The sequence below is a fragment of the Saccostrea cucullata genome, unplaced genomic scaffold (assembly GCF_032062105.1).
Source record: "Saccostrea cucullata isolate Sc308-1 unplaced genomic scaffold, CSIRO_AGI_Scuc_v1 ctg1116, whole genome shotgun sequence".
Classification (NCBI taxonomy): domain Eukaryota; kingdom Metazoa; phylum Mollusca; class Bivalvia; order Ostreida; family Ostreidae; genus Saccostrea; species Saccostrea cuccullata.
Genome location: NW_026925174.1, coordinates 155,760 through 180,482, shown reverse-complemented (window position 1 = coordinate 180,482; position 24,723 = coordinate 155,760). Strand labels below are relative to the sequence as shown.

Here is a 24,723-nt window from a genome sequence, read left to right as displayed (position 1 = left end):
AGATCATTTACTTACTGCATCACTAGTTAAAAAAGTTATGTTAATATACTTTACTTCAAACATTACATTTTACTCATGATCAAGTGCTTACAAACTAAAACAATAAAGATTTTGTTCTACTCTATATAAAACAATGACCCTGAAGCCTAAGTCATCTTAATTCCTACCTAAAATATTATCAATATTTGCCCATCCCTGAGATAATCTTAATTCCTACCTCAAATATCATCAATATTCGCCCATCCCTGAGATAACGCTCGTAAGGGTAGTCCTTCATGTAGCCTAGTCCTCCCAGGATCTGTAGACATTCGTTAACACATGTCCAGCATCCCTCAGAGCTGAAAATCTACAATGTCAATGTAACATCTACATGTCATGTCATTAACACACGTCCAGCATCCCTCTGAACAGAATATCTTCAATGTCAATGTAACATCTACATGTCATGTCATTAACACACGTCCAGCATCCCTCTGAACTGAATATCTACAATGTCAATGTAACATCTACATGTCATGTCATTAACACACGTCCAGCATCCCTCAGAACTAAATATCTACAATGTCAATGTAACATCTACATGTCATGTCATTAACACACGTCCAGCATCCCTCAGAACTAAATATCTACAATGTCAATGTAACATCTACAGCGACATGTCATGTCCACACGTCAGCATCTAAATATCTACCATGTCAATGTAACATCTACATGTCATGTCATTAACACACGTCCAGCATCCCTTAGAACTGAATATCTACAATGTCAATGTAATATCTACAGTGACATGTCATGTCATTAACACACGTCCAGCATCCCTCAGAACTAAATATCTACAATGTCAATGTAACATCTACAGCGACATGTCACGTCATTAACGCATGTACAGCATCCCTGAAAACTGAATATCCACAATGTCAATGAAACATCTACATGTCATGTCATTAACACACGTCCAGCATCCCTCTGAAATGAAAATCTACAATGTCAATGTAACATCATGTCATGTCATTAACACACGACCATCATCCCTCAGAACTGAATATCTACAATGTCAATGTAACATCTACATGTCATGTCAATAACACATGTCCAGCATCCCTCAGAACAGAATATCTTCAATGTCAATGTAACATCTACATGTCATGTCATGTCATTAACACATGTCCAGCATCCCCCAGAACTAAATATCTACAATGTCAATGTAACATATACAGCAACATGTCATGTCAATAACACATGTCCAACATCCCTTAGAACTGAATATCTACAATGTCAATGTAACATCTACATGTCATGTCAATAACACACATCCAGCATCCCTTAGAACTGAAAATCTACAATGTCAATGTCAAATCTACATGTCATGTCATTCGTTAACACACGTCCAGCATCCCTTAGAACTGAATATCTACAATGTCAATGTAACATCTACATGTCATGTCATTAACACACGTCCAGCATCCCTTAGAACTGAATATCTACAATGTCAATGTAACATCTACATGTCATGTCATTAACACACGTCCAGCATCCCTCAGAACAGAATATCTGCAATGTCAATGTAACATCTAAGCTACATGTCATCCCTCAGAACTAAATATCTCCAATGTCAATGTAACATCTACATGTCATGTCATTAACACACGTCCAGCATCCCTCAGAACTAAATATCTACAATGTCAATGTAACATCTACAGCTACATGTCATCCCTCAGAACTAAATATCTACAATGTCAATGTAACATCTACATGTCATGTCATTAACACACGTCCAGCATCCCTCAGAGCTGAATATCTACAATGTCAATGTAACATCTACAGTGACATGTCATGTCAATGACACACGTCCAGCATCCCTCTGAACAGAATATCTACAATGTCAATGTAACATCTACATGTCATGTCACTAACACACGTCCAGCATCCCTCAGAACTGAAATCTACAATGTTAATGTAACATCTACATCTACATGTCATGTCATTAACACACGTCCAGCATCCCTCTGAACAGAATATCTTCAATGTCAATGTAACATCTACATGTCATGTCATTAACACTCGTCCAGCATCCCTCTGAAATGAAAATCTACAATGTCAATGTAACATCATGTCATGTCATTAACACACGACCATCATCCCTCAGAACTGAATATCTACAATGTCAATGAAACATCTACATGTCATGTCAATAACACACGTCCAGCATCCCTCTGAACTGAAAATCTACAATGTCAATGTAACATCATGTCATGTCATTAACACACGACCATCATCCCTCAGAACTGAATATCTACAATGTCAATGTAACATCTACATGTCATGTCAATAACACATGTCCAGCATCCCTCTGAACAGAATATCCACAATGTCAATGTAACATCCCTCTGAAAAGAATATCTACAATGTCAATGTAACATCTACATGTCATGTCATTAACACACGTCCAGCATCCCTCAGAACAGAATATCTGCAATGTCAATGTAACATCTACAGCTACATGTCATCCCTCAGAACTAAATATCTACAATGTCAATGTAACATCTACATGTCATGTCATTAACACACGTCCAGCATCCCTCAGAACTGAATATCTACAATGTCAATGTAACATCTACATGTCATGTCATTAACACACATCCAGCATCCCTCAGAACTGAAAATCTACAATGTTATTGTAACATCTACAGCGACATGTCATGTCAATAACACACGTCCAGCATCCCTCAGAACTAAATATCTACAATGTCAATGTAACATCTACATGTCATGTCATTAACACACGTCCAGCATCCCTCAGAACAGAATATCTGCAATGTCAATGTAACATCTACAGCTACATGTCATCCCTCCGAACTAAATATCTACAATGTCAATGTAACATCTACAGTGACATGTCATGTCAATGACACATGTCCAGCATCCCTTAGAATTGAATATCTACATAGTCAATGTAACATCTACATGTCATATCATTAACATACGTCCAGCATCCCTCAGAACTAAATATCTACAATGTCAATGTAACATCTACATGTCATGTCATTAACACAAGTCCAGCATCCCTCTGAAAAGAATATCTGCAATGTCAATGTAACATCTACAGCTACATGTCATCCCTCAGAACTATAAATATCTACAATGTCAATGTAACATCTACATGTCATGTCATTAACACATGTCCAGCATCCCCCAGAACTAAATATCTACAATGTCAATGTAACATCTACAGCGACATGTCATGTCGATAACACACATCTAGCATCCCTGTGAACTGAATATCTACAATGTCAATGTAACATCTACATGTCATGTCATTAACACACGTCCAGCATCCCCCAGAACTGAATATCTACAATGTCAACATCCCTCAGAACTGAAAATCTACAATGTCAACATCCCTCAGAACTAAATATCTACAATGTCAATGTAACAGCTACATGTCATGTCATTAACAAACGTCAAGCATCCCTCAGAGCTGAATATCTACAATGTCAATGTAACATCTACAGCTACTTGTCATTAACACACGTCCAGCATCCATTAGAACTAAATATCTACAATGTCAATGTAATATCTACATGTCATGTCATTAACACACGTCCAGCATCCCTCAAAACTGAATATCTACAATGTCAATGTAACATCTACATGTCATGTCATTAACACTCGTCCAGCATCCCTTAGAGCTGAATATCTACAATGTCAATTAACATCTACAGCGACATGGCATGTCATTAACAAACATCCATCATCCCTCAGAACTAAATATCTACAATGTCAATGTAACATCTACATGTCATGTCATTAACACTTGTCCAGCATCCCTTATAACTGAATATGTACAATGTCAATGTAACATCTACATGTCATGTCAATAACACACATCCAGCATCCCTCAGAACTAAATATCTACAATGACAATGTAACATCTACATGTCATGTCAATAACACATGTCCAGCATCCCTCATAGCTGAATATCTACAATGTCAATGTAACATCTACAGCGACATGTCATGTCATTAACACACGTCCATCATCCCTCAGAACTAAATATCTACAATGTCAATGTAACATCTACATGTCATGTCATTAACACTCGTCCAGCATCCCTTAGAACTAAAAATCTACAATGTCAATGTAACATCTACATGTCATGTCATTAACACGCGTCCAGCATCCCTCAGAACTAAATATCTACAATGTCAATGTAACATCTACATGTCATGTCAATAACACACGTCCAGCATCCCTCAGAGCTGAATATCAACAACGTAACATCTACATCTACATGTCATGTCATTAACATACGTCCAGCATCCCTCAGAACTAAATATCTACAATGTCAATGTAACATCTACATGTCATGTCAATAACATACATCCAGCATCCCTCTGACCTGAATATCTACAATGTCAATTTGTTGACATTTAAAGCTACTATCCTGTCATATCAAAATACACAAAAAAGCTGCATCTTAGCCTGCATATAAGATAGAGATGATTAGCTGTATACTACTTTCTTTTTTTCTGACCCTGCATGTAAGACAAGAGACTTTAGTTATATACTACTTTCTCTGTTTTTTTTGATCTTGACATCTGACAGTAAGATCTTGTTGTTCTGACCTTGACTATGACAGTAATATCTTGTTGTTCTGACCCTAACTAACGGACAGTGACATTTGACGTAACCTTGACATCTGACAGTAAGTTCTTATTGTATTGACCATGACATCTGACAGTAAGATCTTGTTGTTCTGTTCTTATTGTATTGACCATGACATCTGACAGTAAGATCTTGTTGTTCTGACCTTGACATCTGACAGTAAGATCTGATTGATCTGACCTTGAAATCTGGTAGTAAGATCATGTTGTTCTGACCTTGACATCTGACAGTAAGATCTTTAAACGGGACATGTTTTATGTTGGACCTCATGAAACTCAAATTTTAATAATCAGTTCTTTCACTTTAATATAAGTTCAATTTCATTGTTGGTCATTATGACCATGACATCTGACAGTTGGTTTGTTTGGCTAGATCTTGTTGAATTGTAAAGATGGATCTTTTAATTGTAAAACAAGACCTTGACCATGACACTTTTCAAAGACTTGTGAAAATGTATATTTAGTCAAAATATATCAAGTTTTATATTTCAAGTGTCATAAAACATCGCTAGTTGCAACTTGGAAATCTTAAATATGTTACCGTATCGGGTTTTACAATATGTTTCTGACTTATCAAATGGTCAAAGATGGTGTTTCTTTTGTAAATTATGAAATAAAACAATTTGTTTGTGTTAAACTTTATTTCTTGAATAATGACCTTCGTGTAAACGTTTAAGAAACGTTTAGAGCATGTAATCATGTTGTGTAATCGTTTCGACCTTGACACATCTGACAGCAAGATCTTGTTTTGACCTTGAAATCTGACAGTAAGTTCTTGTTGTTCTAACCTTGACATCTGACAGCAAGATCTTGTTGCTCTGATAATGACATCTGACAGTAAGATCTTGTTGTTCTGACCTTGACATCTGACAGTAAGATCTTGTTGTTCTGACCTTGACATCTGACAGTAAGATCTTGTTCTGACCTTGACATCTGACAGTAAGATCTTGTTGTTCTGACCTTGACATCTGACAGTAAGATCTTGTTTTGACCTTGACATCTGACAGTAAGATCTTATTGTTCTGACATTGACATCTGACAGTGAGATCTTGTTGCTCTGATATTGACATCTGACAGTAAGATCTTATTGTTCTGACCTTGACATCTGACAGTAAGATCTTATTGTTCTGATATTGACATCTGACAGTAAGATCTTGTTGTTCTGACATTGACATCTGACAGTAAGATCTTATTGTTCTGACATTGACATCTGACAGCAAGATCTTGTTCTGACCTTGACATCTGACAGTAAGATCTTGTTGTTCTGACTTTGACATCTGACAGTAAGATCTTATTGTTCTGATATTGACATCTGACAGTAAGATCTTATTGTTCTGACCTTGACATCTGACAGTAAGATCTTGTTCTGACCTTGACATCTGACAGTAAGATCTGATTGTTCTGACCTTGACTATGGCAGCTTCTAATGAGACATCAGGTTTCTCATGAAGATCCAGTGTTCCTGCAGTCAGGTAAGCCATGCTCTCCATCGCATACGTCGTAATCGTCATCTGAGCAAACTTTTCCTGAAAATAAAAATAAGAACCAATTTCAACCAAACACTAAATCATGTTTGTTTTTTATGAGTTTTCAATGAAAAGAGTTTAAAATGTAATTGAAATGCACATTACATCAGCATACCTTACTGAGTAAATTAACTTTGAAAGAAATCACCTTTTAAACCTATCTATGAACCTCAATACGATGAAATGGAATTAAATTTTTCACCAATCTGTAAACAAGGGCTGACAAATAGATTTTTCAAACACTTGCCCACAGGGAAGTGCATGGTCAAACTTCAATTTTTACTTGCCCCACCACCACTTTATATTCATCATAATGAATTAACTTGTCTCTAAATCAAAATATTTTGCAGCCTAGGATTGTTGTTTTGAATATTGGCGACATTTAAAACCACCTTCCATTAAGTACTATGTACCATACAATCTGTTGATTGATTGTATACTGTTTTACGTCCCATTCGAGAATTTTCTACTCATATAGAGACGTAAAATTGCTATCATATTTCAGCTATAGTCATGATATCTGCTATTTGTTTAAAATAATGGTTTCGGACCTTTGTTTTTTTCTTTTCTCATACCTGGTATGCTTAGACGGTTTTGTACTGAGCTTTTCACTAACATTGTTATGGACGATGTACTTATCATCGGCTTTTGATCGAATGATCGTTTTCTGCCTTATAACTGTCAAAACTTTCTCCATTTCTCCAATGCCATTTTGTCACTTTCAATTAAGTACAAATACATGTACTTATAAATTTGGGTAAAACTTGTAATGAATTGCATAATGATGACACATTTAAACTGGTTCACATACGAAGTGTGACAAACAAAGGAAGATAACTCTTACAACAAAATAATTTTTATTTCGTGGAAAACTATGACATTTTTAAAAATATTTATTGATTTTTTTTTAAAGTCATTTGCCCACGGGCAAGTGCCTATTAAAAATTCACTTGCCCGCCTCTTAAATTCACTAGCCCCGGGCGTCGGGCAATGGGATTTGTCAGTCCCTGGTAAAGATGCATTCTTTCTAATAATGCTTATTTTAACAATTATTTCATTACTGTAGACGTACTTTTTTCCACGGGGTCATAATTTCGCGGAATCTTAATTTTCCTTTAATCCGCGGGTTGAAAATTACGCGGATTTCTCAGACTGTCACTATATGCCTTGCATTTATATTAAGTACGCTTGGATAAATTTCCGCGGAAAATTTGTTACCATGTACATAGCAAAATTAATACCACGCAGAAAAAAGTACTTCTACAGTATACAGTAAAACACGGTTATAGCGAAGTCCTCGGGACCTGTGAATTTAATTCGCTATATCCGTAATTCGTTATATCCGAATAACGAATTCGTACAAACATTATAGCGAATTCGCAATATGCATGTTTTCCTTCAGGTATTACGACCAGGTTTTATAATGAATTTAATTATATATACAAATGCTTAAAGGAAATAAAGTCAGTTTAATTTATCAATTTTTTTATAATCATTCAAAGTTCGTTATAAAAGATGTAAATTTCATTATATTTAACCTCAACGGGACTCAAAATCAGTTCGCTATATCCGTAAATTCGTTGTATCAGAGTTCGTTATAACCGTAAATTTTTACAAAGATTTGTTAACAATTTTGCCGGGGATTCGCTATATCCGTGAATTCGTATATGTTTAACTGTAGATGTGTTTAGTAGAAGTAAAGTTTTGTCCCTTTACCTGAATTAGCCCAAACTCTGAGAGTGGGGCCCCAAACTGTTTCCTAGTGACGGCATGCTCGCACGTCATTCCTGTCAACACAGAACAAAAGCCTGTCATTTCTAGGTAAGCTTCTTACAATTATGTGAATGAAAAAAAAGATTCAAATTGAGATTATAAATTTCTGCACAAAAAAATTTATATCCCTAAGCAAACTTTCATTTGTACATTTATAATAGTATTAGTAACAAAATCCGATTGGCTGTGAAGTATGTTACTATATTTAATCACCAATTAGCTTTTTGAGGATTCCAGCCCCAGAACTTCCCATGCTGAACCGGCCACTGTTTAAAATATTCATGGCCACCTGAAATTTTCAAAATCAGTTTAAACTTTCTTTTAAAATTCTTGTACCTTTGTGATTCTTATTTTCTTACTAATATATCAATTAGATATAATGAAAATATTGCATCTTAGATTTCACTTATATGACTTTAGAAGGCTTAAGGAGAAATCTCACTTTAGTTAAAAGAAATATAGAAAGATTTTTCTTTTTTTAATAGATATCTGTTTTTTTTTTTTACATACCAAATCAGCCCCCTATCTTTTGAAGTAGACTCTGACTGACCTTGAACCCTCCACCGACCTCACCAAGGACGTTTTCTAAGGGAACAGGGGTGTTCTCAAAATGAACCTCACATGCTATTCAATAAGATGTATGTGTAATTGATCATTTGCAGTATACATGACATTGTTTATAAATGTTTACACTCAAAGAGACTACATTTACTGTAAAATAAAATCACAGTTCCCATTCTAAGCCTCTTTCTGAAGTGACTTACTGTTAGATCCACGGATCCCTAACTTGTCCTCGGGTTTTCCACTCGTGACTCCTCCAAAAGCTCGCTCCACAATAAAAGCTGTCACTTTGTCCTTCTCTACACCCTTCATTTTAAAATTTGTTAATAAAATTTGATATTTACAGAGTATATGTATTTGTTATAATGCTCGTTAAACTTGATATCATCAAGACGGTTCAAATTGAACATTCAAATCAAGATTATAATTAATAGTTGATAAAATAGGAATTAATTTGAATGAAACTTTAAAGGTAACTGTCCAGACTAATAGTTAGCAAGACAGCATTTGACACAATCAAATTACAAATCGAATCTGTTTCACACAGGTAGAAACTTACACATCACACAAACAAGCCCATAAATAATGAAATGTACATCCCCATAGCTCTGTTCTGAAGGAATAGTTACTGGTACAATGATCTTGTTTTATATGTCTAACTAAAGCTTCACTGCCTAGGATTCAAATATTTGTAGACAGAACTAGATTACCATAACTCAAGTATAAAGTACTGATTCAATGACAGTCACTGTTATTATAGCATCTGATGTTTCAAATTTCTGTTTGGTTTGTATATACAAATTATACAATATGAATAAATCAGACCCATATATATTCATATCTTTCTTATCAGAAAATTAATTACAGAAAATGGTTTTGATAAGCAAATAATAATCTATACTTACATCTACCATGACTTTTGTTTTAGCAAACACAGTAAATATGTCTGCGATTCCTCCGTTGGAGATCCAGATTTTTCCTCCGTTCAACAGAAATGTCTTCCCATCCTCTGACAGTGTACCTCTGGTCTGAATGGAGGCCGCATCACTGCCACTGTATCAGAAAAATAGTGCACAAGAAATGAATGGAGGCTGCATCACTGCCACTGTATCAGAAAAAAAAAGCACAAGATGTGAATGGAGGCCGTATCACTGCATCTGAATCAGAAAAAATAGTACACTAGAAATGAATGGAGGCTGCATCACTGACACTGACAGTGAATCAGAAAAAATAGTACACTAGAAATGAATGGAGGCCGCATCACTGCCACTGTATCAGAAAAAATAGTGCACAAGAAATGAAGGGAAGCCGCATCACTGCCACTGAATCAGAAAAAATAGTACACTAGAAATGAATGGAGGCCGCATCACTGCCACTGTGTCAGAAAAAATAGTACACTAAAAATGAAGAAAGATGGCATCACTGCCACTGTGTCAGAAAAAATAGTACACTAGAAATGAAGAAAGACAGCATCACTGCTACTGTGTCAGAAAAAAATAGAGCACAAGAAATTTAACTCCCTCTGGCAGGGATTTTCCACTCACTTTTGGGAACTTGGAATTGGGAATTTTACGACATTTTATCATTTATTATAAATTTTATCGTATGATGTTTTTCAAGAAATAAATACAATAAGATGAATAAAAGTTGATCTTTTACTTAGTTATTCAGAACTATGAATCAGAGAATTGATCATTATAAAAAAAAATTTTATCAGATTCTTCAAAATTTTGTTCATTTCATAAAAATTTCCAAACCTAAACATGTTTGTATTTTGTGAATTATATTCAGGTTAAAATTTTTGCAATATTGAATTGCTTTCAAGAATTGAATATATATTTCATTTTTGGGAAAAAGTGCAAATGTGGTTTTGCAATTTTTTTTGAACTGAATTAAACTTAACATGGAGTAGTGGAAAATCCCTGCTGTGGTCTAACTATGTTCATATAATATAAATACCAGGTATATCACAGTTTATCCATAGATACAACTGTATGAAGTAACAAATTTACAAAATTAATAAAATGTTTTGAAAGTAAAATAAGATTAATGAAAATGTGAGATCAAGAATCCAGATATGTAATAAAAAAAATTTTGACAGAGCTCAAAAGAGTACATATGTTTGATAAAAAAATATCTTGAAAGACTTCTATGAATCAAATATCTCCAGAAGTGGTTTCAAGGTAAATAAGTCAAGAGATAAAATTCTTACGCATTATTGAATTGCTCTTCATACAGTGTATATATATTTATACCTAAACAGTGCAAATGGGGAATTTTGATACATGTAATTTTCTTTGAACTGAATTAAACTTAACACAAGGAAATGCAAGTTAAAAGTATGAAAAAATTGAGAATACAAAGAGCAGATAACTCAGTGCCCCTTGTCCTTCACTCACCTGGAGGGCTCAGTTAGACAGAAGGCGGCTGTGTGTTCCCCCGTGGCCAGTTTAGGTAGGTATTTAGCTTTCTGTTCATCATTTCCAGCAATCAATATGCCCTGTGTAAATAGAGAGGAATTCTATAACAATGCAGTGTACTCATACACAAAATATCAGGCAAATTAAATAATGAATTGTTGGTTTTTGTACATAAAAAACTAGATAAGCAACCTAGTTTGACATGGATATCCATTATAAGAGTCCAAGGTGTTTGTCATTTTGAAGAAAATTCATCATGTCCCACTTAAATAACTTCACATTTATATCTGTTTTTGATAATGAGACAGACTTGACCTGTAAGTCTATAGACTGGTGGAGACAGATTTTATCTTTAAGCCTATAAACTAATGGAGGCAGATTTCACTTTTCAGCTTATAGACTGTTGGAGATTTACCTTTAAGCCTATAGACTGTTGGAGATTTACCTGTAAGCCTATAAACTGATGGAGATTTACCTTTAAGCCTATAGACTAATGGAGATTTACCTTTAAGCCTATAGACTGATGGAGATTTACCTTTAAGCCTATAGACTGTTGGAGATTTATCTTTAAGCCTATAGACTGATGGAGATTTACCTTTAAGCCTATAGACTGTTGGTGATGTATCTTTAAGCCTATAGACTGATGGAGATTTACCTTTAAGCCTATAGACTGATGGAGATTTACCTCTAAGCATATAGACTAATGGAGACAGATTTAACCTTTAAGCCTATCGACTGATGGAGACAGATTTTAAGCCTATACACTGATGGAGACAAATGTTACCTTCAAGTCTGTACACTGATGAAGATTTACCTTTAAGCCTATTGACTGATGAGCAGCCAGTGTGACTGCTATTGACCCATCCAAGGCAGTGATCTCAGCCAGGCGAGCGAACTCAGTAGCATTCAGTCCAAGTCCCCCTTAAAACAAAGTTATGAATGAGCTGTTGTAAGAATTAAATGAATAAACATGAGGAAGGTATACTTAACCAGTATTCAAGAAAAACTGCAGCATTTGTATCAAACATTTTTTTGTAAGCAGACTGACATCAGGCTCCAGGATCATGAAACAGACTTAGACTTAGGTCAAATTTACAAATCTCTGTAAAATGATTGTTAATTATTGAACTGATCTAAAAATTTGCAATTAACAACATGTCTCTTTATCTACACATGATCATAGTTAAGAATCATCCAAAATCAACACAATAAAACACTGTATAATTAATCCTGGAACAATTTTTGAGCGAAGTATATCCCAACAGAACTATATCAAAACAGTCCCCGTTTCAAATAAGTACCCATATATATACTAAATGACCATCACTCCGAAGGAGTGATGGGGTATAAACAAATGACCGTCACTCCTAATGAGTGTCCAGGTGAAAACAAACTATTCTAAAAATAGAACGAGTGACCGGGAGTTATATAATTACTGCAGAATATTAAATAAAGAAATAAAATAATTAATTTAGAAAAAGACTGACTTAAAAATATGTAAAATTTTGACTTAATCTTAAAATGTTTCATGATCTCGGGGTCAGTGAATTTAATCTTCCAAGTAAAGATAAAAGATGAAAAAAATGACAATAATAGCAATTTAAAAATCATATGCAGAGATAATTACAAGTAAAATATCTTTCAGCAATACATTTGAAAAATGACACATTTAAACTTAACAAGAATATGAATCATTTTCTGTTTCATTTAGAGAAGAGATCTATGATAATCTGCATGTATAAATAAAGAAAATTTAATACATGTAGGTCTGCTGAGTTAAAGTTGTGAATAATTTTTTTCTTAGTGAATGACATTTATTTACCAAACCTACCATACTCCTCAGGAATCTGTTGTCCAAAGAGTCCAAGGTCTTTTAAACTCTGTAAAACTTCATCCGGAATCTTTGCATTTACATCAATACTTTTGGAATCCACTGAAAGGCAATCACAAAATCAGGAAAACAAACAAAAGTCAGATTAATAATAAAAGTAGTTTGAATTTTTATTTAAATTTCTGGAATACAGCTATTTTCTCACATACATCATGTACATAGTGAATTGTACATTTAAATACTTAGTTAAATAAATTTCATTCATAAAAATTTGAATCTTTTTATTTCTGAACTGTCAACATAAATAAAAAAAATGTTGGAACAAATCATATCAGATCACCGACTCATTACTTAGATCCACCACTCTGCCACTCATTACTTAGATCCACCACTCGTTACTTACATGCCTCGTTGAAGAATTTTTCCACTGGTTGTACCATTTGATTAAGATTTTCCAATTCTTCTTTAGTCATTTCAGGATAAACTAATGTCTCCTATAAATTATAAAACACAAATATGACAGCTCTCGTGTATATTTTATTTTAAGTAATAGATTGTATGGATTTTCCATAACAAATTAGGAATTAGACACAGGCCCTTAGAAATTAGAATTTTATAATATCTTCAAAAACAGGGGAAATTTTGTGTAATTTTGAAAGACAATTTCTACAAAAGAGCATCAGAATTCAATAAAGTTTATTATCACCCCCCCCCCCTTCCCCCAATATGAAATAGAGATTGTCAACTTGTCCTTCATGTTATCTATATCAAGGAAAAGATAATATTTATTACTTTAGCAAACCTCCCCAGAAAGAGCTCTCTAATGAATGGTGTATTTGTCAACGGTCGGCTCTTCTTAATTCGAGTTTCCTCTGTTTGTTTTTCGGTCACAGCTGCATTTGAGTCTTCTTTTGTCACCGCCTGTGTCGAATAACATCTCAGAACTTTAGGACAAACAGAAGGATCTTTACAATCTCTAAAGATTGTTATCCGCAAGGAATTCGCAAAAATCCTCTGAACTGGAATACGTAACATTTTGGCTGTACTTGAACTCCGTCTGCTTGTGTACACCGATCCCGACGGACGACCAACAAGAATAACCAAGTACAACTTACCTAATTTCGGCGCATGCGCTTTCTCAACACAACAATCATGTCTTCTCGAATACTGGGATCTGCCAGTCCTTTGACTAAATATCTCTGTCGTTCCCAGCAGGTAATACACGATGCTTCATACAATCAGTAAAATCCCATGCTCTACCTGCATAGGTGCTTGGAACACAAATGGACATACTTCTTTCTGATTTAAATGAGATGAGTTCGTTTTTTGAAGTGAAGGTCATGTATCAGATCTGAAAATTACACTTCACCGGTCGCTGAAAACTTCTGTGAAATCTTGTTAGAATGTTCATGAAAAGTCCTGTTTTATCAACAAGTGTTCAAAACTTGCAAAAGATATAATCTCTAGTACATCTGTTTAAAAAAATAATTGTGGAAAGAAAATGACCCGAATTTTCTCTAGAAAAAAAAGAGCTATAGGCTAATAGGATAGCATATCCTATTAGCCTATAGCTAGGCTTAATCTTTGACTCTCCAACATCATACATTCACCATACATTGGTTTTTGGGTATTCCATACTCCAGCATGCTAGAGATTCACAGCGAGATACTTTTTTCTTTGCGCTGCGTAGCCTCTAGCATCCATGGTAATAATTATCGCCACTGAAACCACAGGTGGAAATAAATCGTTTATTAAAGAATTCAGGCTTTGAACATTAGGGAATGAGACAAAACAATAAAATTTTCATTATTTGTGATTGAACTTGCACATAAAACAATGTTAATCTTTCGAAACAAAACTTAATGTAAACAAAACAAGTTGTTTACAATTTTTAAGATAATTAATAGAAAATTGTTATTTTTGTATGAAAAAATGTAAAAACATTTTTGACCAGCAATTTAATTAACGTGAAGTCAAATTGAAAGTACTTCTGTTGACAAATTGAAATAATTACGATTTTAGATAATGAACAATGATGCATACTGAATGAATTAGATTTTATGATTTCTTTTATATTTTATAAAAATAAGTGGTCGCAAATACCAAATTAGAAGATAGTTATTTCAATTCTAATGCAATCATTGGATTTTGCTTGTTGTGTTTGTCTTGTTTTGTTTTTATACGCCCGTCTTAAGACGGGACGTATTATGTTATAGGCTTCGTGTCCGTAGCAGCAGAAAACAATCATTATGATCAGAAAGTTTTCTCATGTCCGGAAATCATAACTTTAATACTATAAGGCCTGATTATCAAACTTTGTCAGCTGATATTTAAGGTAGAAGGTGTGTCATGCACAAAAAGTTGGCTCTCTTTTATATCTTATAGCCAAATAATACTTTATTAAAGAAAACTATTTTAAATCAAAACTTGGCCAGTTTCTGCATCTTAGGTAGGAGGTGTGTCGAATTTTAAGGTCACTGTGACCTTTAATTTAAGAGGAATTTTTAAAAAAAATGTCTTTTTTTTTCGGCATTTACACATTCAAAAAAATGTAAAACTATTGGTTTTATTAGAAAAATGTTAAATCAAGAAAATACTTATTTTTTTAGCATAAACTTAAAATATATACAAATATAATGTATGTTAATATTCCACCTTGTCTCCCAGGTCGTCATTTGGGCGAGCACTGGTCAAGAAAATTTTGATAACAGAAAATTGCATGTCAAATTAGAGAGAGAAATTAATGAGTTTAGTGTGAGGAGTAGCTGTCAGAGCCCTGCTTTTATATCCCTTGAGTATTGGGCCAAATGGGTAAGCCTGTTGGATTAAAAATAGCTCTTGTTGGCTAGCCAAAGTTTTAAAATGAATTTGATGAGAAGTAATGACACCACATATTGGTGGAAACTATTTTGATATTACATAAAGAATTAAAAATTAATTTTATGGGAATGAGATGTCCAAACAATAATATTTTCAATTAACTGTGATTGAACTTGCACATAAAACAATGTTTTATATGTTTTAAAAATGTTTTATGCAATGGAATCCAATAATCTTTTGGGAGTAAACAAAACAAGTCATCCGGTTAAAGATTAATTAATGTGTTCAATGTAGAAAATCTGACATGTCTCTTTATTTCTTCAGAGCATGATTTTATAGGCATCCTTCGAATTAGGAAAACTGTTGGTCAGTTTATATTTGATGGCCAGCCTTTTATTTCCAAAATTAATTAGGTAGATTAAATTGAAAGTAATTTGATATTGTTTACAAATTGAAATAATTGGCAAGGTATAGAAATCTATGAATGATGCAATATTTGTTATAATTAATGCCTAGATTTTATGGATTTTTTTATATTTGTGTAAAAATCATTGAAATCTTAAAATCAAATTAGAAGATAGTTATTTCAATTCTAATGCAATCATTGGATTTTGTTTGTTGTGTTTGTCTTGTTTTGTTTTTTTATATAATATCTAAGTCATGAAGCATTGTGTTCTTTCGTCACTATATTATGATGTCACGATGAAAATATTTCACTCTTGTTAATGCTCGTTTTACTGCTTCAAACATCAGTGCACTAGCCAATCAAAACTTGGTTTATCAAACACTTGCGTTTGAATTATAATTTATATTATGATGTTTTTGTCAGGTGGTCTTCCCAGGATGGAGGGCAGCCTCAACACAAGCTGAGAGGAAGGTCAAGGTCAATGTGCCAGAGACGGTGGTATCCACACTCCCTAATGGAATGACAGTAGCAACAGAGAGTCTGGGCACGCCCACATGTACTGTAAGTCTTGTTAGAGTTCTGTTGGTGATACACAGGTAGACTGGGCACGCCCACATGTACTGTAAGTCTTGTTAGAGTTCTGTTGGTGATACACAGATAGACTGGGCACGCCCACATGTATCATATTGGCATGGTACTTTTATTATTATAAATTCGAAGTAAACAATTTTTACTAAAATTATGCAGTAAATTCATGTAGGTCATGTTGATTTTCAAAAGAAAAGAGTGAAAATTTTGAATCTAAAATGAAAAAAAATTGTAATGAAAATATAAAGTAACCACTCATACTATGAAATGAGTACTTTTGAGGAATTATTTACCAATTTTCTGACTGTGATAATGAATGCTTACAATGTGAAGTCTGACAATGTTTTACAAGGAGGACTGTTATCTGATAGGTTGGTCTGTGGATTGATGTCGGGAGTCGATATGAGACAGCCAAAAACAACGGGGTGGCTCACTTCTTAGAACACATGTTCTTCAAGGTAAACACGTCCGTTTTATTGAAAATAGAAACATTGAGGTCAGTAAAAAAAAAATTGTTCATGATAATCGAGGAAAAAAGTAACAGTTTACATGATTTACTAGAAAAGACTTTAACACTAAAGATTTATTAATAAGTAAAAGAAAAAGGATTAAATATACTAATTAGAATTTATGAAGAATTGTGAAGTAATTTATTATGAATGTACAACATGGAATCACAGGAAATTTATCTCTTGATCAATTTAACATTTCTTTAAATAGCTGGAAAAAAATTCGAAAACAATTCAAAATGTTTTTTGAAATGAGTGCTAGTAAGTTTTTAAGACAGTTTTTTTGTAATTTAGGGGACAGGAAAACGGTCGCGAACTCAGTTAGAGTTAGAGGTAGAGAACATGGGGGCCCATCTGAACGCCTACACATCAAGGGAGACCACTGTGTTCTACGCTAAATGTTTATCCAAAGACGTAGAAAAAGGTAAAGACAATCAAACCATGACAGTAAATATAAAATATTTTAAAAATAACAATAATAAAATCCATGAAGATAAGTATTTGATAGAAAAAAAAAATGCTGCAATAAATGAAAACATTTAGCAGGCAGCCATAAAATTGATTTTTGTCTCTCAGAATCATGATAAGAATTGGTATTTGAATCCCTTGTTTATGCAGTTGTTCAGTTACAAAGTTTTCTATTTCCAAAGTAAAGACAGGAATTTATGGTTTTATTTGGAACTAAAAATTCTCATTTTCAAGAAACTGCAGAATAATGTTTGACAATGTCAATCCCTAGTGTTAGTGTTCCTAATAGATGAGATAAAAGTTTTCTAATTTCTCATGTTTAAATTCATTTTAGCCATGGACATCCTGTCCGACATTATACAGAACAGTAAACTAGACGAGCAGGACGTGGAACGAGAGAGGGACGTGATTCTGAGGGAAATGGAGGTAACCACCGACAATGTTCTTAGTTACATGTAGTTAATATCAACACACCTAGTAAGTAAGATGAGCGCAACATAGAATGAGATGGGGTAGCCACATGAATTTGAACAAATATATTTTAAAACCATAGCTTTTATAGACATAATCATAAAATACTGAATTTTTTTTATCAGAATGATCTGATCGATTTTAAAAGTAAATTTTGCAGTTACATGGAAATCTTGTTTTGTATTAGAGGACCTGTAAAATTTTGAAATCTGTTAACAGGAAGTAGAAACCAACATGCAGGAAGTGATATTTGACCACCTACACGCCACGGCCTACCAAGGCACACCGTTAGGACGGACGATTCTAGGACCTACACAGAATATCAAGTGAGTAAATGTCTAACAAACATAGGACCCTCACAAAATATCAAGTAAATGTCTAACATAGGACCCACACAAAATATCAAGTGAGTAAATGTCTAACATACATAGGACCTACACAGAATATCAAGTGAGTAAATGTCTAACAAACATAGGACCCTCACAGAATATCGAGTAAATGTCTAACACATATAGGACCCACACAAAATATCAAGTGAGTAAACGTCTAACAAACATAGGACCCTCACAAAAGAATCAACTTTGTTAATTCTCTTGTTTGACCAAGACGTGTACTGAATACAGGCTTACATTCGCCCAATCACAGTTCCATTTATTAAATTAGACTGCGTTCTTTGACTTTAGACAAGGGCGAAAATAAAATGAGGGTGAAAATTTCACTGTATACAGTATTTGAAAGGTTGATGTGTGTAGATTATACCACACGTTTTGTCTTAAGTCATTTTCTCATTGTTATTATCCCTGACAATGATTATTCTACAGTACCATAATTTACGGAATATAGGTCAATACTTTTTTTCTCAGAACCGCTGGGGTCGCCCAATATACAGAATTCGACCTATTTAAGGCTCAAGTTTACGAAAAATGCCCCCAATCAGTAAAATTTACGTCAATTTCAAAGCAAATTCGTGCCACTTTCGTAACTTTTTTGATTATTTTTCTCAAAAAAATTAATGCCCCGGTAAACAATAAAATATTTATTCTATAGCTTTCTTACAAAATAAATTCCATTAATTATCTGTTGATGACAAAGGAAAACAACATTGCTTCATCTATTAAATAATTCCTCAACGTATTATCCATGAACATCATGCGGTATCCATCTTGTGAAGTTAGGAAGTCGCGATCGTGTACTAAAAGTAAAACCGCAACCGTAATTAACCAGGCTGAAAAAATATAGGGTAGGTAGGTAGGCAAATTTTTTTTTTTGAAATTTTTTTTTTAACTTCTTTAATCAAAACGTGTGTAGAAGTAACATTAATGACAAAAGAAATGGTGTTTTCAAGCATTTCTATGACTTAAACTTACAATAGAAAGGTGACTCAAACTTCTTAATGTCTTGAAAAGCTTGCAAAGTTGGAGACTATAATTCCCTGGGGGAAATCTTGCACTTCATGATGGGACAAAAGCATTAAAAAATTTTTTAGGGTCGGCACTATAAATTAGGGTCGGTCGGGAAAGCGGAAACAAACATATTTTTTTTCTAGGCCTTATTTTCTTGATACGTTCATGTCACGGAATTACCCCGGTAATTTTAGGGGTTTACCTTTCTGATACGTTGTATCTGCGTAAGAATCTTTAGAAAATGGGAAACAAAGCCTCGTCCTATATAGTAAGTTCGTCCTATCTTAGGATTTTTCAAAAATTAAGGCTGAAAATGAGCCTTTCGACCTATATACCCCATCGACCTATAATGCCGAAATTACGGTATTTTATTCAATGCTTTAACTCTTCTTTCTGCCTGCAATACAATCAAAAGAGTGCTAAACAGTTGTATACCTGTTGGTTAAAATATAAATCCGATGTAAAACATTTTTGTCCTTGATCTTTTCAATTACTCACGTTTCCTCAATCCTTTCCTTGTAGATCCCTAAAGAGGCAGGATCTGACCAACTTTATAAAAACTCACTACACACCCTCCCGCTTTGTCCTCGCTGGGGCTGGAGGTAAGATTAACAATTATAAAAACTCACTATACACCCTCATGCTTTGTCCTCGCTGGGGCTGGAGGTAAGATTAACAATAAAAACTCACCTACACCCTCCCGCTTTGTTCTCACTGGAGATAAGATTAATAATAAAAACTCACTTCACACCCTCCCGCTTTGTTCTCTCTGGAATGGGAGGTAAGATTTTTAGATTAACAATAAAAACTCACCATACACCCTCCCGCTTTGTTTTCGGTGGGTTTGAAAGTAGAATTAATTTAGATTTTTTTGTCTTACATGAAGAAAAGAGAGGCTGATAATTATGTGAATGACACTTTTGGGCATTGCTACATGTAATTATCAGTGCTTGACTTAGCTGTAAATCAGTTCTCTTTTTCATGAAAAAGAGAGAACATTACCTTTAGTTTATTTACCTGGTTTATATCTCTTTGTCCTATTGATTGACATATTGGATGGTTTGTTAGGTGTTGAACATCAGAAATTGAAAGATCTTGGAGAGAAGTACTTTGGAAACCTCGGTAAAACTGATGACACTTCGCTACAGAAAGACGTATCGTTCAAAGAGCCGTGCCGCTTCACAGGGGGAGATGTAAGTTTACGTGTAACATTACAGAATGTGGTGTGTGTTAAACCATGCTGAAATACAAAATTTGAAGAAATAACAGAATCTGATATACAAGCAAAATATTAAAATTGGAAATAAATTTAATTCAATACTTTTGTTTTGTGTTTAGCATTTATTGTACATATATAACAAAGTAAAGAAAAACTGAATTTTCTCTCAGAAGACTGAGCAACTATTCGTAATGCTGGGTTCCTCTTTGTAGGTGAGGATCCGTGATGACTTCATGCCGCTCTGTCACGTGGCTATCGCCGTGGAGACATGCGGGTGGAAGGACCCTGACAACATCCCGCTGATGATCGCTAACATGGCCTGCGGGAGCTGGGACCGCTCAATGATGGGGGGTAAAGACCTAGTCAGTCTGCTAGCAACGAAATTCGCCGGCAACCCAGCCGCTCACAGCTTTATGTCCTTCAACACGAACTACTCTGACACGGGACTCTGGTAAGATGGCCTACCGACATAGGGGCTCGGTTTACACCAGTCTCAGCTTCATCATTATAGTCCAATCCACACTTTACAATAGTTATTTCCCTTTTGCAGGGTCAACCAATTGCAAATGTTCAAAAGGGAAAGCAATGACATTTCTTCTCTTTATGCTACTTAACATTTGGGTGTGCTCCAATAAATCTACTGTGTTTAAATTTTTTTCTTTTGATATATGGGCAGCCCCATCTTGATGATATCAATGTACAAGATGCGCATAATATTTCCAGTCAGATGACATACCAGAAAACTATAATGGCTACTGTGAGGATTCTATGGGTTTTTCCCCAAAGATGGCGGCCAAGGGACATAATTTTGAAAAGTGTGGATTCAACTATAATGATCCTCTTACTCAGGGTCTGCCATATTTTGAGTTAATACCTTCAACTAGTGTCCTAATACACAGCAATTATTAACTCACAGGGGCTGAAATCGTGTATACTTTTCTGATCACAGTTTGTCTGTAGTCTGTCTAGCTGTCAGTAATTGGCCTAAATCTGTAAACTTTTCACCTTTTTGACTTCTTCACCAGAACCTCTGAGCCAGTTTCAACTAAAATTGCTAGAAAGCATCTTTGGATGAAGGGAATTCAGATTTTAAATAAAGGACCACATCCTCATACAAAGAAACTGTAAAAATCAGGTGGCATATTTTAAAAATCTTCTCAAGAACCACTGGGACAAAAGATAAACTTATGGAAAACCTCCTTTACATAGTGTAGATTCAAATCTGATTATAGCATGATCCCTGGGGTTAGGGTGGGATTTCAATGAGGGATCAAAGTTTTACATGGGAATCTATTGGAAAAAAATTGTTTTCTCAAGAACACCACAGCCATGTTTAGTCAGCATATTGATATGGAAACATCCTCAGGTGGTGTTGAATCAAGCATGTTTTGATCATAACACACCAGGGTTGGGAGTTATGGGTCACAATGAAGGATCAAAGTTTTAAAAAGGAATGTGTGGGGGAAAATCTGTAAAATAATTTCCTGCCAGGTGAGCAATCTGGCCAATGAGTATCTTATAGAAAGTGGATATTAAACGAAGTGTACAAAAAATGTAAACTTTCTGCATAGACAATTCAGGAATTTTTATTATGCATGTGCACTGAGAAAATTTAAAGAAGTGCACATATAAAAATGTGGAAACTTTTAAGTGCACCTTCAGAATGTATTTTAAGATTTTATTATTTTTTTCCTAGGGGAGCATATTTCATTGGAGAGGGACAACACATGCAGAAAATTACAGACTATATAACAACTGAATGGTAATTAGAAAATTACAGATTACATAACAACTGAATGGTAATTAGAAAATAACAGACTATATAAATTCAACTGAATGGTAATAATTAGAATTGTCTTGCATTTTGAGATCTTCATTTACATGGCATTACTGTTGTATACATATTATAAGCGGCTTCATATTTTAGCGAACTTGGTACAAACAACAATGTGCTACTTCCTGACTACCACTAAGAATTCATTTATAAAAACAACACTTGACACAAATATGTGTAGTGCTAATTCATGATTACGCGAACAATTCCATATCCAGTAACCGCTAAATTTTAAAAAATCTCAATTTATGTTCACATACAGTAATGCACTGAGCATTCATTATTTACTCTTTGAAGAAACATCTTTAGGTTTATGAGAGCTGGAGATGTATATGATAATGAAAACCTGTTGTACAATTCACATTGTCCCAGATAGGTTATTCCTCCCTAATCATCCAAACATTGACACTGATTCTTTATGGACATGCTGACCTTGTGTTTCCGTGGTTTCAGGGTGAGAATTTGTCAGATGATATCAGATGTGGAGGTGGAACGAGCTAAAAATGTACTCAAGGCCAATATGAGGCTGCAGCTGGATGGGACCACGCCCATCTGTGAAGATATTGGCAGGTTAGTTATCCAATCAATGTGCCCCAGTTAGTTATCCAAACAGTGTGCCCCAGTTAGTTATCCAAACAGTGTGCCCCAGTTAGTTATCCAATCAATATGATCCAGTTAGTTATCCAATCAATGTGATGCGGTTAGTTATCCAATCAATGTGCCCCAGTTAGTTATCCAATCAATGTGCCCCAGTTAGTTACCTAATTAATGTGCCTCAGTTAGTTATCCAATCAATGTGCCCCAGTTAGTTATCCAATCAATGTGCCCCAGTTAGTTACCTAATTAATGTGCCTCAGTTAGTTATCCAGTCAATGTGCCCCAGTTAGTTATCCAGTCAATGTGCCCCAGTTAGTTACCTAATTAATGTGCCTCAGTTAGTTATCCAATCAATGTGCCCCAGTTAGTTATCCAATCAATGTGCCCCAGTTAGTTACCTAATTAATGTGCCTCAGTTAGTTATCCAATCAATGTGCCCCAGTTAGTTATCCAATCAATGTGCCCCAGTTAGTTACCTAATTAATGTGCCTCAGTTAGTTATCCAGTCAATGTGCCACAGTTAGTTATCCAATCAATGTTGTACAGTTAGTTATCCAATCAGTGAACTTCAGTTACACATTTAGATATTGTGAACGCTGCAGGAAATATTTCCTGAACTGTATGAGGAATTCTGGGCAATGTTTCTACCCTCCTTTTCTTTTTGTACATCTACATCACAGTTTTTTCAGCATGACAGTTGTTAAAAACAATGTTCCTAACTGTGTGTTTCTTGTTTCTTTCAGACAAATGTTGGCTTATGGAAGACGGGTTCCCCTAGAAGAGATGGAGTATAGAATTGATGTAAGTTTAATGTAGGATGTTGACAGGAGCTTGCAGTATTTATATAAGTTTGAATAGGTAGGGTATGAAGTATATCCACATCGATGTTTCAGAAAAATTTCTGTATATTACATTTTGACTTGATGATAATTGTAAACACTTAATATTTTCTTACTTTAAACCAACTTCTATTAGCATGCAAGAAATATTTGTGACACTGGAGACCTACTATTTACCCACACATATTAACTGCTGTGATCGATTTCTTTTGGTTTGCATTTGTAAAGAATTTTTCCTGAGTCACAAAAAGTTTTCATCAATCGCAGATTGATTTTAAACTGACAAATCACTAATAAAAGATGACAGGAATAATAATTGGTTTACACTAAACATTGTATGGTGACATTTTTTTCTCTATGTAACAGGCTGTTACCCCCCAGAAGGTTAAAGACACATGTATGAAATATATCTATGACAGATGTCCAGCTTTAGCCACAGTCGGTAAGAGAGTTTATTCAGTATTTATTAAATCCCATTTTATGTCACGTAAATCAAATGATCTCGGTCTTTACGTCCTTATGATCACTCTACCATCACTGTTTTATTTCCCCCGCTGTAGGACCCTGTGGTGCCGTACCAGACTACCCCTCACTCAGAGCCGACTTCTATTGGTTACGATACTGAACATGCCTTGCCTAGGGATTTTATAAACAATTTAAAGGATGACATGCTGGAATCCGGAAGGAAAGTGAGATAGATGTGTACACAGTGACATATAAACTCAGACATTCATGTGATGTGTTATGTTAAGTATGATGATTTCAATAAATTATTGTTTCTACAAGGTTTTAA

General features: G+C 34.6%; 2 protein-coding genes across 3 annotated transcripts in view; one reads left to right on the top strand and one right to left on the bottom strand.

Moving 5' to 3' along the window:
* The window catches only part of LOC134268228 (complex I assembly factor ACAD9, mitochondrial-like), a 21,760-nt gene extending 7,863 nt beyond the window's left edge, over positions 1-13,897 (bottom strand). Inside the window, exons 1-13 of one of the 2 annotated variants that reach the window (XM_062750419.1) lie at positions 13,569-13,897; positions 13,180-13,270; positions 12,777-12,878; positions 11,760-11,866; positions 10,925-11,025; positions 9,431-9,578; positions 8,729-8,831; positions 8,515-8,588; positions 8,178-8,253; positions 7,908-7,978; positions 6,072-6,191; positions 2,568-2,594; positions 218-319 (exon numbers count right to left, since the gene is read on the bottom strand). In XM_062750419.1, the coding sequence (XP_062606403.1) occupies positions 218-319; positions 2,568-2,594; positions 6,072-6,191; positions 7,908-7,978; positions 8,178-8,253; positions 8,515-8,588; positions 8,729-8,831; positions 9,431-9,578; positions 10,925-11,025; positions 11,760-11,866; positions 12,777-12,878; positions 13,180-13,270; positions 13,569-13,811 (1,365 nt within the window). In that variant the 5' untranslated portion in view covers positions 13,812-13,897. Of the gene's footprint in view, positions 1-217; positions 347-2,567; positions 2,595-6,071; positions 6,192-7,907; positions 7,979-8,177; positions 8,254-8,514; positions 8,589-8,728; positions 8,832-9,430; positions 9,579-10,924; positions 11,026-11,759; positions 11,867-12,776; positions 12,879-13,179; positions 13,271-13,568 lie in introns of both variants that reach the window. The other variant, XM_062750418.1, reaches the window with a different exon arrangement.
* On the top strand, positions 13,879-24,723 carry LOC134268230 (mitochondrial-processing peptidase subunit beta-like). Its single transcript, XM_062750420.1, has 14 exons — positions 13,879-13,991; positions 16,426-16,563; positions 16,962-17,048; positions 17,394-17,523; positions 17,902-17,993; positions 18,258-18,364; positions 19,964-20,043; positions 20,510-20,634; positions 20,873-21,111; positions 22,357-22,422; positions 22,948-23,064; positions 23,835-23,892; positions 24,297-24,372; positions 24,491-24,723. The coding sequence occupies exons 1-14, from the start codon at positions 13,905-13,907 to the stop codon at positions 24,553-24,555; spliced, it is 1,467 nt and encodes a 488-aa protein (XP_062606404.1). The 5' UTR covers positions 13,879-13,904; the 3' UTR covers positions 24,556-24,723.

Coding starts and splice junctions, on each gene's coding strand:
- LOC134268230 (XM_062750420.1), top strand. CDS start 13,905: ATGCGCTTTCTCAACACAACAATCATGTCTTCTCGAATACTGGGATCT. Junction 17,994..18,257: donor TGATTCTGAGGGAAATGGAG/GTAACCACCGAC, acceptor ATCTGTTAACAG/GAAGTAGAAACCAACATGCA. Junction 24,373..24,490: donor TCCAGCTTTAGCCACAGTCG/GTAAGAGAGTTT, acceptor CCCCCGCTGTAG/GACCCTGTGGTGCCGTACCA.